Source organism: Peromyscus maniculatus, chromosome 1, assembly GCF_049852395.1.
Source record: "Peromyscus maniculatus bairdii isolate BWxNUB_F1_BW_parent chromosome 1, HU_Pman_BW_mat_3.1, whole genome shotgun sequence".
Taxonomy (NCBI): Eukaryota; Metazoa; Chordata; class Mammalia; order Rodentia; family Cricetidae; genus Peromyscus; species Peromyscus maniculatus.
The window spans coordinates 113,369,436-113,383,996 of NC_134852.1; the positions used below are offsets into that span (position 1 = coordinate 113,369,436).

The 14,561-nt window shown below is 50.8% G+C and overlaps 1 protein-coding gene across 2 annotated transcripts; it reads right to left on the minus strand.

Moving 5' to 3' along the window:
- Positions 1 to 337: 337 nt before the first annotated feature.
- Positions 338 to 12,562, minus strand: Rhog (ras homolog family member G). 2 transcript variants are annotated; one of them, XM_006993307.4, is made up of 2 exons: positions 12,410 to 12,562; positions 338 to 1,533 (listed from the first exon to the last, which is right to left on the minus strand). In XM_006993307.4, the coding sequence occupies exon 2, from the start codon at positions 1,463 to 1,465 to the stop codon at positions 890 to 892; it is 576 nt and encodes a 191-aa protein (XP_006993369.1). In that variant the 5' UTR covers positions 1,466 to 1,533; positions 12,410 to 12,562; the 3' UTR covers positions 338 to 889. The 2 variants fall into 2 exon arrangements, with proteins under 2 accessions (XP_006993369.1, XP_076405264.1); XM_076549149.1 differs by lacking the exon at positions 12,410 to 12,562 and adding an exon at positions 11,794 to 11,814.
- Between the last annotated feature and the right edge of the window lie 1,999 nt (positions 12,563 to 14,561).

Genomic DNA, 14,561 nt, shown 5'->3' on the forward strand with positions numbered 1-14,561 from the left:
CTATAATCCTGCCAGTAAAGATCTGTCGCCTTGGAGGCAGGAGGAGACAACTCAGAGGTATGACTGAAAGCACATGTCTTTGGACTCATCATGGCTTTCAACGCCCCACTTTGGAGCCTTGACCAAGGAAGTCTTTTCCTCAAGCTTTGCATCCTCTATGGCATCTGTGGCTGAGCCCCAGAGCTTTGTTAGGGAAATTGAGGGGTGGTGGCAGGGAACCACAATGAAGCCTACTGTCTTCTATCCCCTCTTCGCGGAAACAAAAGGTTCCCAGTCTCTGGGGAGCCCCAGCTCATGCCCACCCGCTAATGCCCAGCACATAGGGAGGAGCCGGGGCCACTGGAGACAGGAGGTTTTATTGATGCTGATGGGGGTAGGAAAGGCCCCCAGGAGCACGGGGCCTGAGTCAGTCAGCAGACGCATGAGGCCTGGGCACATGGGGCAGGTTAGGGCAGTTTTCTTCTCAGGGTTCTGTGGCTCCTCCCCTGAGGGAGGGAGAGAATACCTTGGAGAGCCTACTCCAAGAGCAAAGGCAGAGAGGTTAGAGCCCCTAACCTGACAGGAGGCACCACAATAGGCAGCAACAACTTCGTGGAAAGCCGGAGGAACTGGTCAGTAGCAGGCAATGGAGGGTAGCGCTGGGTTGGCCTCTTGGAAAGGTCAACCTGGCTTGGGTGAACTCATGGAATACTTGGTATTCCCAAGCAGAGTGGGGTGGGGCCCAAAGCCCCTTTCCCTGTGTACCTCCTTAAGGAATAAAAGGCATTCAGGGAGTCCCCCCGGGGAAGGGGTGCCAGAATTAGTCCTTAAGGCACAGCTGGGGGCAGACAAGGCGCCAAGGCACAACTGGTGCGGGGACACGGGGTAGCCTCCAAGCTGAGTGCCGGGGTCACAAGAGGATGCAGGACCGCCCACGCTTTATCGGAGTTGGGTTGAGCACTGCCCGGACCGCCTCGGCAAACACCTCCTTGACGCCGTCCTGCTGCAGTGCCGAGCACTCGAGGTAGCGCACAGCATGGATCTGCTTGGCCAGTGCCTGGCCCTGCTGCGGTGTGATCGGCGCTTGGCCCTGCTCCTTGAGGCGCCGTAAGGTATCAGGCTGGGCTCTCAGGTCCTTCTTGGTGCCCACCAGGAGGATAGGCACATCGGGGCAGTGGTGACACACCTCTGGGTGCCACTTGTGCCTCACATTTTCATAGGAGGGTGGACTGGCAATGGAGAAACAGATGACAAAGACGTTGGTCTGAGGGTAGGAAAGGGTGCGGAGGCGGTCGTATTCCTCCTGGCCCGCAGTGTCCCACAGGTTCAGGTTCACCGTGCGCCCGTCAACTGCACTCTGGGCGCTGTAATTATCGAACACCGTGGGGATGTATTCCTTGGGGAAGGCATTAGTCGTATAGCAGATGAGAAGGCACGTCTTGCCCACAGCCCCATCGCCCACCACCACACACTTGATGCTCTGCATTGTGTGTAAAGCCGCCGCAATGGAGGCGTGGCCTCCCCGCTCTTCTGGACCCCACTGGAAGTCGTAACCTACGGAGAGATGAGAGGGACATTCTTGACTTAGGAGACCTGTCCCTATTGAGAAGATGAAGATATACAGAGAAAACCCATTTCTTGCTCTCAGTTATCCTGACATCATCCCCAAATCTCATCAAGACAAACATTAGAAACAAGGAGAGGTAGGGAGCAAGATGCTGCCAAGCTGCAGCATTATATGAGCTCTAATACCAGCCTAAGATCAAATCCCAGTCCAACTGCTGTTTCTAGCAATGACAGGGGACAAACCACTCCTCTGAACCTCAGTTTTCTTATCTGCAAAATGAGTATAATATCGGCTCCACATACTTATTGTATGGATTAGTTATTACATTTAAAACATAGAACACCGGGGGTGGGGGAGTGTGGGGGGGTGGCGCACGCCTTTAATCCTAGGACTCAGGAGGCAGAGTCAGGCAGATCTCTGTGAGTTCGAGGCCAGCTTGGTCTATAGAGTGAGTTCCAAGATAGGCTCCAAAGCTACAGAGAAAACCTTGTCTTGAAAAACAAAACAAAACAAAAACAACCAAAAACCAAACCAAAAAAACAAAACAAAACAAAACAAAAAAACAAAAAAAACAAAAAAAACAAAAAACAAAAAACATGGGCTGGAGAGATGGCTCAGAGGTTAAGAGCACTGACTGCTTTTCCAGAGGTCCTGAGTTCAATTCCCAGCACCCACATGGTGGCTTACAACCATCTGTAATGAGATCTGGCACCCTCTTCTGTTTACATCATAAATAAATAAATCTTTAAAAAACAAAACAAAACAAAACCAAAAAAAAAAAAAAACATTGAGGATAGTACCTGGTTAATTAATGCTAGCTATTTTTATTCTTCCTCGATACAAGGGTCTGCTAGACCATCTACTACATATGGGCTCCTCTCACTAGTCTGATCTCCCAATATTTGATCCAAAGCCTCAAAATTAAAGACAGTGTGCATGATGGTTGTGGGGGACCCCTTGTTGGGAAGTGGGCTGCAATGGACCCAAGCATTGGCACTGGTTTTCTCCCAGGCTGCAGCTTCTTCTAGGACTAGCTGGGAGGGAAATGGTATTACTTGATGAGGCTACTTCTCATGTTCCCATTAACAGGATTCCCATTTGATTTATATGAGTATGTTTTCAACCTTCAGATCTTCAGATAGACCCTTGGAGTGGGTAGTAATGTAAATAAAGGCCCTCTGGGGCAGTAGAAAGAACCTCAGACTGGAAGACCAGAGAGTAAGTTCTATCTCAGCTATGACTTGCTGCAGCCAAGCACAAGGTACTTATCCCCTCTGGGTCTGTTATTCTTTCCAAGAAATGAAGGTAAAAGGTCTATGACAGGGCTGGAGAGATGGCTCAGCAGTTAAGAGCAGGTACTGCTCTGAAGACCTGAGTTCAATTCCCAGCATCCTCTTTGAATAGCTCCACAATTGCCTGTAACTCCAGATCTAGGGAAGCCTATGCCTCTGGCCTCTGAGGAAACCGGCACGCATGCAAAACGCACATACCGACACACGCATACACAGCTGAGTGTGGTGTGTTTACCTATAATCCCAGCACTCAGGCAGCGGAGGCAAGAGGATTACTGTAAGTTTGAGACCAACCTAGTCTACCTAATGAGTTCTAGGCCAGCCAAAAATATATAGTAAAACCCTGTCTCAAAACAAAAACCAAAACCGACAGGCTTACTTAAGGAGGAAAACATATTGCATGCTTTCTCTCATATGTGAAATCTAAATTTAAATATATATCAGATTTAAATATGTGTGCGTGTGTATGTGACATGAAAGCAGAAGGGGAACTATCTGGGAAGAGGAAGGACATCAGTGTGAAAGAGGAGGGGTGACTATGAGCAAAGTATAATGATAAATATGATGCACACAGGAAAACTTCGTAATGAAATTTTATTATATATATACTAACTTTAAAAAAAATAGCTAAAAAAAGCCTCAGGGGCAGGGATCATTCTTGTGTCCACTGCATTATTTGAGTCCTGGCATTTCACTCCTGGGCCTGAAATCTTCAGATCAACACAGAGGGGGACTAAGCAGAGGTAAGACACCTCACTGGAGGTGGTGGTGGCGGCGGCGGCGGCGGCGGCGCACGTCTTCAGTCCTACTCTGAAGGCAGAGGCAGGCAGGTCTCTGTGAGTTCCAGGCCAGTCTGGTCTACAGATCGAGTTTCAGGACAGGTCCAAGCTACACAGAGAAACCCTGTCTTAAACCCCCCCCCAAAAAAACAAAAGACTAAGACCCTCCAAGTCCAGTAAAGAACTGACACGGGCAGGAAGGCAAGGAGGGACTTCTGGCCAGCAGTCACAAGGCCCTAGAGACCGAAAGCACTACAGACTCTCTAGGGAGTGGTTATCAACCAGCGATCAGTAAGTCAGCGCTCGGAGGAGTTGGGAGGGAGAAGAGCTTCCGGGCTGGTGAGGGAAGAGGGCCTGACACCGGAAAAGGATTATGAATGAGTTAGTGTCCAAAACAAGGTGTGGCGTGTGATCAAGAGCACTAGATACCCGAATCTGACCTACCGGGCTCACCTGCTGACCTTGACCCTCAATGAAACACTTGTACGGTACAAGTCTTTACAGATGGCATCGTATCATGTTACCTGATCCTCCCCATGACCTACTGGTAGGACTTCTATTTTACAAAGAAACCAAACTCAGTAGTCCAGCCTCACACAGCTATTTAGAGTATGAGGGCTGGGACACAAACTCAGTTCTGCGATCCAAAATCCTCTGTAAGTTTTCTTCATTGTATCACATGGCTGGCTCCCTGCTAACCGTGGGGCCTTGAACAAATGAGTCACTTCCTTTACCACAGCCTCAGTTTCTTCATCTGTATAGCGAGAGTCGTAACGCTTGCCTTCCTGGCCTCGTGGGGACGCAGCATGACAGCGGATATACATTTGTGTACCGTGCACACGGGCAGCGACAGAAGCAAAGCCTTGCATCCCCGAGTCGATATGCACGGCCTAGGATGCTTACTTATGTGTGAGTGGCAGCTTGGGCTTACTCCGCCCCATTTACTTCCAGTTCAAACCTTCACCCTCTCCCAATACAACTCTCCTCTCTTTCCCCCTTTGTCTTAGTATTATTACCTTTTTGTTGCTGCTGTTGTTAGCTCTACCAAGGATTGAATCTAGAGCCCCACATAAGCTAGACTGGTGCTCTACCATTAAGCTCTAATCTCCAGCTCTCTGGCAGTTCTTTTCTCTGAAATTTTTTGGCTGAAGTGGGTCAGGTAAGTCTCCTTTACCTACTACACTCTACAGCACAGGCTTCTCTAACATATCAAACTGGAAGAAACGATTGTCAGTGCTGCAGGAGGCCGATATCTAGGACTGGATTTTGATTTTGATTGGGATGTGACTCAGTGGTTGGTATGCACATGCCTAGTATATGTAGGCCCATTCAATCTCCAGAATTCTACTCCCTAGTAATAAATATAATCTAAAAAAAGAATCAAACTTGGTTTAATAAATAAATAATTGATGTTTGAAGATCTATTTATTAGCAAATGACAGCAACTTGTTCTACGTTTTTTTGTTTGTTGGTTTTTTCGAGACAGGGTTTCTCTGTGTAGTTTTGGTGCCTGTCCTGGATCTCGTTCTGTAGACCAGGCTGGCCTCGAACTCACAGAGATCCGCCCGCCTCTGCCTCCCAAGTGTTGGGACTAAAGGAGTGTGCCACCACTGCCAGGCATGTTCTAGGTTTCTATACCCAATTTAACTCATTCAGATCATGCCTGGACTCTGTGTCATTCAAAGTTGATAATAATGTAAGAGGGGCTTTAGAATCAAACAGGCCTGGATTTAAATCCTAGTTTCACCACTAGGATTAGGTCACTAGTTTTGTGACCCTGGATTTAGGATGAATTGCCTCTATAATCTTCAATTTCCTTATCTCTCAAATTCAGCCACAGTAGTACTGTCTCACGGGGTTGCTATAAAGGCTAAGTGCATTGATATACCATATGTGCATGATATAGGGCACTCAGTATGAGATCCTAGCTCCTTGCTCCAAAAGGGTCTGTAAAGCAAATCTGGTCTCTCCTCCACGCCCCTCTCCCCACCTTTTTTAAGACAGGGTTTCACTGCGTAGCCTGGCTAGCCTCGAACTCACAGAGAGCTACTCACCTCCGCCTCCAGAGTGCTGGGATTAACGGTGTGTGCCAGCACACATGGCAAGTCCTGGCTATTCTTCTATCTCAGATTTTGTGTTTGTTTTTCTTTCTGCCGCTACTCCCATTCCCACTCAAGTCCTCCTGATTCTTCAAGGCCTAGCCTAAATCTCACCATGCCATAAAGCTACTGAATTATTCGCATTTCCATAGCATGGTCACCCCTTGTAACTCTGCTTTGGCTCCATGTGAATCTCCTTCTCTACACATAAGTGACAGATATCCCCTTAAACAGCAGGCTGGTTTTCTGTCACCTCAACCACAGAAAAGCTTTGAGTACAGGGCTAGACACACAGGAGTGTACAACCACTGCCTTTTGATGTGCTGGGCCAGCCTTTATCATGAAGAATAGGCTGGACCCCCCCCCCCACTCAAGCCTGCCCCAGCCAACAATACTACAATGCTGAGTTTTAGTGGAGAATGATAGCCCCTCTCCCCCCCCCCAAAAAAAAAACTCGCTAATTACCTTGAAATGGCTCTAGATGGGTTAGTGTGGAAACATAGCTCATGGGGCAGGAGGATGGAGCCTATCAGGGTGAGTATGGTCCCTGGAGTCCAGCTTGCATCCAGTGGGCCCTGGCCTTGGGGTGTGTCCCAAGCAGGCCCAGAATGGGGAGGAAAAGGAAGTACTGATGTTTGCCTGATTGCCTGATCTCTGTGGCAGTTAGAGCAGGGGAAGTGTCCCAACTGGGCGTGGGGGAGGGGAAGCATGGGCTCTCAAAGATGGGTACGTGTAATCCTACAGCCTTCTAAGCCACCTCTCCAACACAAAGCTCTCGGTATTTTGCAACCCTCCGGCTACCTCCCGACAACACACATTCCAAACCTTACCTCTGACTACACTACCCTGCCCTTTGCAGAGACCTCCACAGTCTCTACCCCCAAAACACAAGCAACATTAGCAGGGACAAGCACTACTGCCACCTACTCCTAGAATGTTCTGTACAAGGTAGGCGGTGGTGGTGGTGGTGGTGGTGGCGGCAGCAGCGGTGATAGCGCTCGCCTTAAATCCCAGCCCTTGGGAAGCAGAGGCAGGCGGGTCTGCAGAGCGAGTTCCAAGACAGCCAGTGTGACAGAAAAACCTTGTCTTGAAAAACCAAAAAAGAAAAAAAAAAAAACCCAAAAAACAAAACAATAATAATAATAATAATAATAAAGTTTCTGTACATAATCCATGTCACAAGTGATTTCACTGATCCAATGTCTAGTTCCTGTCTATTTCATATGGAGCCAATCAGAATCTTATCTCTTGTCCTTAGACTGGGAAAGCCTAGAGGGCAAAGTCCTGCCTGATTTCCGACTCGCTGAGTATAGCACATGGTGCTGTCAGTAAAAAACAAACAGTGAGCTCAATCTGCCCCTCTTTGCACAAGAGAGCTCATCTCCCATGAATGCTGTGCACCCCTTCAGAGTCTTCCTGTCCTCTGGGCTCGGTTCTGTTTCCCACCTTCTTCAGACCACCTTTCCCAGCAGTGATTGATCTGGATGATTTGTGCGGAGGGAAGCCTGTGCATTTGCAGAAGCCCAGCTCAAGGCTGAGCAAAAGTTGCAGAGTGATATACAACGCTCCCCCCAGCCCCTCATCAATCCTGACATTGAGACTGGGAACAAGGAAAGCCTCTATGTCCAAGAGACACTGGACAAAGGTAGCCAACTTCTTCCTCACACAGAGAAACAGAAAGTTAGGGTAATGAACCCACAAGCTAGATTGCTCTGTTCTCAGCTAGGAGAGTGAGAGGTCAAGCAACGGTAACTCAGAGGGGCCGCAGAAAATGGGAAGAAAAAGTAGAAGAGAGGCTTAGGATTGGACTTGGTCGGCCGAAGACAACCAAGCCAGGGACAGGGCCCTGCAAGCTTGTTTGTCTGTTTGTTTGTTTGTCCCGAAGGGAGGACAGAGGAGAGGTGGCACAAGGAGGCTCACACTGGAGCTGCAGCTGCCTGCAGCTGGGCCGGGAGGAGGAAGCCAGGGGAGACATGAGGTCAGTGTGGGACTGGGACCAGGCCAAGGGCTGAGACTCTTTCTTCCCCTTCTCAGCATCAGCAGGGAAGAGCCTAAGAGAACCTAGTTCTCAGCCTTAAGAAAACAAAACAAAACAAAACCCCTGAGCTCACGCCTTTAATACCAGCAGAAACAGGCAAATCTCTGAGTTGGAGGCCAGCCTGGTCTTCAAAGTGAGTTCCAGGACAGCCAGGGCTACACAGAGAAAGAAATCCTGTCTCAAACAACAAAAAAAAGCAAACCAAAATGCCACACCGAGGGGCTCTCCCCTTTTTCTCACTCTCCATCTCTGGGCTCCTGGAGAAAGGATTTTGCACTCTAGTAGGGAGGGCAAGAGCGGAGAGTGGATGCAAAGGAGGAAGAAAGAAGACAACTGTAGCAGAGGACAGAGGGTTCAGACAGCTCTCCTAAGTCTGTCCCATGCTCACCCCAACACCCAGGGTGTCCCACAAAGGGTGAGCCCCAGAGACAGGACAGCACCAGCTTGGGGAGCTAAGCCGCCCCTCCCCCACCCAGCAGCACAGAGGAAGGCTCACATGCTGGCTTCTCCCCGCCCAGCAGCTCCGCACTCTCCGGGCCCCATGAAAGGCTTGTGAAGTGGCACTTCCTTTGCTTTCGCTCACTTCACACGAGGCTGTGGGTGCCAACCTCGCAATCCTGCCTCCCCTACTTAAAAACACAGAGAAACCCAGGGCTTCCTAGTCCTTTCAGTGTGCCACGCAAGGGCTTGAGGGGGTTTCCACACGGGGAAAAAAACATCAGGGAGGAAACTCCGCATCTATTTTCCACTGTCAGTGGGCACAGCACTCACTGGGCAGAGGGCAGGGTATAACACCCCCATCCTGGAGTCCCGCAACAAAATTCCAGCATCACTGCCTTCTTATCTCTCAACCCATAGCAATCTTTGTACTTTGCGTAAGGAGCGACAGTTCTGCCCTGGAGAGATCAAGGCTGGTAAGACAGGAAGGCTGAGTCTGAGGCATTGCTCTATCTCTTAGAGGAGGGGCAGTCAGTCAAACCTATCAGTGTTCACTGTGCCCTTTGGACGTACTGAAAAATGCAAATGGGTTTTTTGTCGTTAGGTGTTTTTTTTTGTTTTTTTGTTTTTTTTTTTTAGACAGCGTCCCACTACATCACCCTGGCTGGCTTGGAACTTGATATGTAGACCAGGCTGGCTTCTGCCTCCCAAGCACTGGGATAAAGGTGTGTGTATACCACCAGGCCTGGCTTGCAACCTAATGTTGAAATAGAGCCAAGAAAGAGTAAGGATCTGGATCTCCTAAACCTTTGGCCTGATGTTACTCTCACAAAGCAGAGAAGGTGAAGACTGTTAGTCTGACCTTTGACTTCATTCAAGATGGCCTTAGCATTGTTTGCTCCTTAGTAATGCGCCAGAGGGCTGGAGAGGTGGCTTAGTAGGTTTAAGAGCACTTGTTCTTGCAGAGGACCCAGATTTGATTCCCAGCACCCACACAGTGGCTCACAAGTCCATAGAGTTCCAGTCCAGGGGATCCAACACCTGGATGTACCACATGGATGTGGTACACATACACATATGTAGGCAAAACACCCATGTCCATAAACAGATCTAAAATAAATAAATAAATGAGCCAAAAGAGCATCCTTTTGTGTTTAAATCCCCAAGCCTCCCTAGCCCCGGCCCATGTTGGAGTACTCATGGTTTAGCACGAACATTGTCCTACTGCACAGCCAGCCACCCAGGTCCTGCCCTAGCTGAGAAGCTCCTCCTCTGGCCTTTAGCTCCTGGGGACAGGCCCTCCCCCCAATGTGAGATGAGGACAAAAGAGGAAGCTGGACCCTGGACAGGAAAACCCGTCTGATCTGGGGAGGTGGCCCAGGCTTTGTCTTTGGTTTCCCTTGGAAGATCTCCTCACAGACCCCTACAAACCTCCCCACTGATGGATGGACACTGTACGTGAAGGGAAGCGGCGTTCAGTCTGTACCCAGGCATCCTTCTTATTCCCGGTTCTCCAGCTACTATCACCCCAGTATCTTCACAGCTGCCTGAATGACCACAACCTCTCCTATCTCCCTGCTCATAACCCCGTATAAGCTCCTATCAGACACCTCATCTGCCTTAACAGCTCCCCCAAAGCAACTCTCCAAAGCCCAGATTGCTAAGCAGGTGACATGTACATGGAACAATGTCACCCTGCCACTTCTTCTCATATTACCTTAGCCACACTTCTATAGCCAAAGCCTCCACAGCAGGTCCCTAGGTAGCCCCCCACCCATGGTATTTCTCCACTTAGATCCCTCCCATCCTGATCATATTTTTCTTGCAATTAGTTTAAACTTCCAAATGGAGCCAGACCTTGCCTAAGAAAAAACCCTGTTACTTCCATCCTCTCTTTGCCCTCAGAGCCCTGTGGGTTGCTTAGTTATACAGAATACTAAATTAAGTACTGGTTTGTCAAGCTGGGAATCAGGGCTCCTGAGGATTTTTATTGAGCTGTGATGCTGGGAAAATGTGCTGTATGCACATCCTTTCCTGAGCTGGGATTTAATACAGATCCCTGGGATTTCCTCCGTGGGGCCAAACCTCTGTACCTCCCAGACACGAGAGTAGGAAAGACAGGTGGAGAAGGGCAGGACTAGAGGAAGAAAGAATGGATAGGAGAGGGACAACTGTGAGTGGTAAGAGGATAGGAAAGGGAAGGAGCCCAGCTCTTAAATTTAGCTTTGCTGGAAGATCTTCCAATTGTGGCATTTGCTCCCCTCCACTTCTCTTTTATTCTCATGGAGAGCAGTTAATACAGAAGAGCAGAGGAGGGAGAGACAGACAAAATCCCTGAGCACGCACCCCGAAGGCTGAGGAAGGGGCTCGAGGATGCAGACAAGAACTTACAGGGCCAGGACAGACTATGTTAGATTTTGGAGAAATTCCTTAGAGAGAGGGAACAGAGTCCTAGGTAAGAAGCAAATATCAAGGATGCTTAAAGACAGAAGGGTCAGCAGAAGTCCCGGGCAAGGCTCTGACGCACACCAGAAAATGCAAGCACCCAACCTCTGCAGTCCCCAGAAAGCTGCAGGGAAGAGGGACAAACCCCTTTTTCTTACATCCCCTAATCAAAGATTTAAAGCCAACTGGGACTGAAGTTTTCCCTCCAGAATCTTCCCTTTGCCTCCTCCTTTTCTTGTCACACCAAACAGCCCACCCCATTCTCCCCACTGGTTGGAACCAGTAAGTGCTGGGGGACCAGGACCTCCAGGCTAGTCCCCCAACTCCTAGGCTGGATTCTTCGCTGAGCACCTAACAATCAGGGTAGTTTTGATTTCCCATGGCCTTTTTCACTGGTCTTATTCCTGTGTCACCCTACTCCGACTGCTACACACTGCTTCCCTCTGCCTAACCACAATGTCACCCACTGCAGGTTCCCTTCATTCTGCTGGCTTCTGCTCTGGGCCTTCTCAAGGCTGAGGGCAGTTATTTTGTCTCTAAGAGATAAAAGATGTTGACACACCAGAACTTGCATGTTTACTCGTGTGTGCACGTTTCCAGCCCTTTAATCATCTCCATCATTGGGAGGCTGCAGCCTGCATCTCTAAGCTAAGGAGGTGTGAATGGGCTCTCAAACTCAAGTCTAAAGCAGTTTCTGACACCAAAGCTAAGGATCGGGACCCAAGGAAGGGAGACGAACGAGGGCAGCAGGGAAGATGGAAACAAAAGGGGGATGTGTGTGTGTTAGCCAGAGGCTGGGAAGGGATGGGAAGGGGGAGCCGCAGAGAACCGAGGAGAAACCAGCAGGGCAGGGTAAGTGTGAGATCAGGCTGGGCCTAGGTATATCTATGTGGCTGCGGGGAAAGAGGCTGAAGAAGATGGATGTGGTAGACACTAAGGAGAGTGGAGGAAGGCAGCATGTGGAATTCAGGTGAGAGAGAGGACCAAGAGACAGTTCTCAATCATTCCCGAAAGCCAGTACTCCCAGAGGCCTCTCAAAGTCCTATACGTTGTCAGGGACTGTTGGGTATCGAGACCTTTCCCTCCCTCAGTTTATCCTCAAAAAAGCAAGGCCAGATTGAGTCAGTTAAACACAACAGACATGTTCCCTAAATACCTGTTGCATGGCACAGAGATGAGGAGGTCGGCTCAGAAAAACCCAGAGAGAAGGCGCGGGGATTCCCCACCCGGCCCTCCTGAGGGCTGCAGCAACAGTGTAGCTATAGACTGGCTCCGACCTTCCCCGGGTGAAACCTTTCTCTGCATTCTCAGGCTTCCGAGGCCCCAGACACCGCCCCCCTCTCAGCCTCACAAATGTCACAACTGCAGAGCAGAGAGCGCGCCTTCCCTAAGCCAGAGGCCCTCTCCTTTCACACACTACTGAGCACCCCCCACAACTTTTGAAGGCACCCCACCGCAGAGTCCCATCCTCACAGCTCAGCGCTTTCCCACTTCCGAGCCTCTCACGGCTCGGGTCTCAGCGGTCCCTCGCCGCTCTCGGGATCCCGCGCGGTCCCCGGGATCCCACCCTCAACCCAGCCATCAGCGATCGACTCGAGGTGGCCGCTGTCCCCGCCCGGCCTGCCGCGCCCGCCCAACTTGCTGTGAACCAGAACCTCCCGCCCGAGGCCCCCCTCCTGCAAACTTCCCGGCTCCCGAGCGCCCAGCCAGTCCCAGCCGGCCGCGCTCCTCTTCCCCAGGACCCCTGCCCACCGGCCCGGCCCGGGCCTCACCTGGTGCCCTCCCCGCGACGGGGGAGCTGGGGGCGGCGGCGGCGGCTCTGGGCTCAAGAAGGAAGTGAGAGCTGGAGGCCGGAGGAAGTGGGGGGGTGGGGGACGGGCCGGCGGGGCCCGGGCGGGGCGGGGCGCGGGGGCGGGACGGCCGGGGCGGGGCGGACCAGGAAGTCGGCGGCCTCTCGCCCCCACCCTCCTACCCGCGGTCTTCTGCAAGCTTTGCTCTCCACCGCAGTCCCGCACCCCCTGTTTCCCTCCACCCTTCGCCCTGTGGCCCCCGAGGTCCCTGAGCCTGGCCTCTCAAGGTCAAGTCTCCCCGCTTTCACTTGGCATCCCACCCTACAGAGGCCCTAGGCTAGACACCAGGCATTGGTTCTCTTCCTGGTATCTCACTCCCGCGGGAAGGCTGAGAAATGCCTTCCGCTCAGCGCGGGGATCTAGAGGTAGCCGGGGCTGGTGAGGGGTTAGCCGGAATGGGTCAGGCTGGGGCAGTCCCCACCCCTGCCCTGAGCCTTGGGAGAGCGCCGGGTGGTGGTGATTCAGCAGTGGGAAGGTCCCAGACCCCTAGGGAGGGTGGGGAGACTGGGGGGGGGGAAGGGCAGCTGCCGTCAGCACCCCGGGAAAAGACACGATCAGCAGAGACGCAGGCGGAGCTGCGCGGGCCCCAAAAACAGGATGTCGCGTCGTGGTTCCGCACCTCGAGGCTCCGCGGGGCTCTGGGGAGGGGGCGGGGCGTGGGAAGACGTGGGGCTCCTCTTGTTCCCCAAATTCGGCCTGGCGCGCAGCTGCTTGGAGCGGTAGGACCGCACCCAGACCTGAGGTCCGGCTTGGGCCCTAGAGACAGGCGAGTGGACGGACTCGTGGGCGCCCCCTGGTGCTTCTACCCCAGGCCTTGGCGCGGAGCTTTGACTGGAGAATCCACGTTCTTGATTCTTTCAACTTTCTGGGTGCCCTACCACGTGCAGAGCTCCGCTAGGTGCAGTGGAAAGGAAACGGCACGAGATGGGCAACCCATCTTACAGAGGACTTCCAAATAGAGAGAATCAGTTCTGACAAAATACTTTAACCTTTCCAAGTACCAATTCTTTTTTCTTTTTTTTTTTTTTAAATAAAATCAACAAAAAATTATCCACCCCGAGGATGTAAAAATAGGTAGTTCGTGCTACTGTAAGAAAGTGAAGTTAAGACAATCAGATTCCGGCTGGTCAATGACTGAGTGATTGAAAGCGAGTTCTGAGATCCTTCAGAAATCTGTTCCGATGGCTCTTGGACCTTCTTCCTCTCCTTTGGTCCTTGAGACAAATTCCTCCCTGTGGGGAGAGGAGAATAGAAGGGGTTAGGGGAAATTGGGGGGGGGGGCAGAACTGGTGCATGGAAAGAGGTTTGTGAGTCCTAGAAATAACAGGATCCAGGAGTGTACCTTACATTCAGGTGGTTTTGATGAAGCCGTTAATAATAGTATGTTCCAAGCTAGGTGTGGTAGCACACACTTATAATCTTGGGATTCAGGAGGTGGGGACAGGAGGTTCAGAAGTTCGAGTCTAGTCTGGGCTCTATGAGACCTTAAAAAAAAAGTCCTAGCCAGGTATGGTGGCATATACATACGCCTTTAATCCCAACACTTGGGATCTCTGTGAGTTTGAGGCCAGCCTTGTCTACAGAGCTGGCTCCCCAACAGCTAAGGCTATACACGCAACCCTGTTTCAGAAAAACAAAACAAAAAAATCTGAAAAAATATTTGAAAATTCGACTATTGTTCAGTGGTAGATTGCTTAGGCCTGTACCACACCACCACAAACAATGCCATGTGTATTTTAGAATCAATTGCAGGGTATAGTGGTAGCACCAGAGTGGTGAGAACATTTAGTACCGTAGATTGAAAGACTGGGTTGGCAGCCTGGGATCATACTCTGCCTCCAGAGTGCTCAGTGTCTTGGGTTTGCCTCACCTTAGACCAGGAGGGAGCACTTTCCCAGATATCTGTTTGACGGGATATGGGATTATTGGATTTGAAGCTAACAGAAGAGGAGGAAAAATCCCAGGACTGGGTTTCAGATGATCTTGAAGTCTATAAGTCAGACTAGGAAGATTTTACGCCGTGTCCTTACCCATTTCTGAATCTCAGGTTCCCCTGCTGGAAAACAAGAGGTTG

Coding starts and splice junctions, on each gene's coding strand:
- Rhog (XM_006993307.4), bottom strand. CDS start 1,465: ATGCAGAGCATCAAGTGTGTGGTGGTGGGCGATGGGGCTGTGGGCAAG.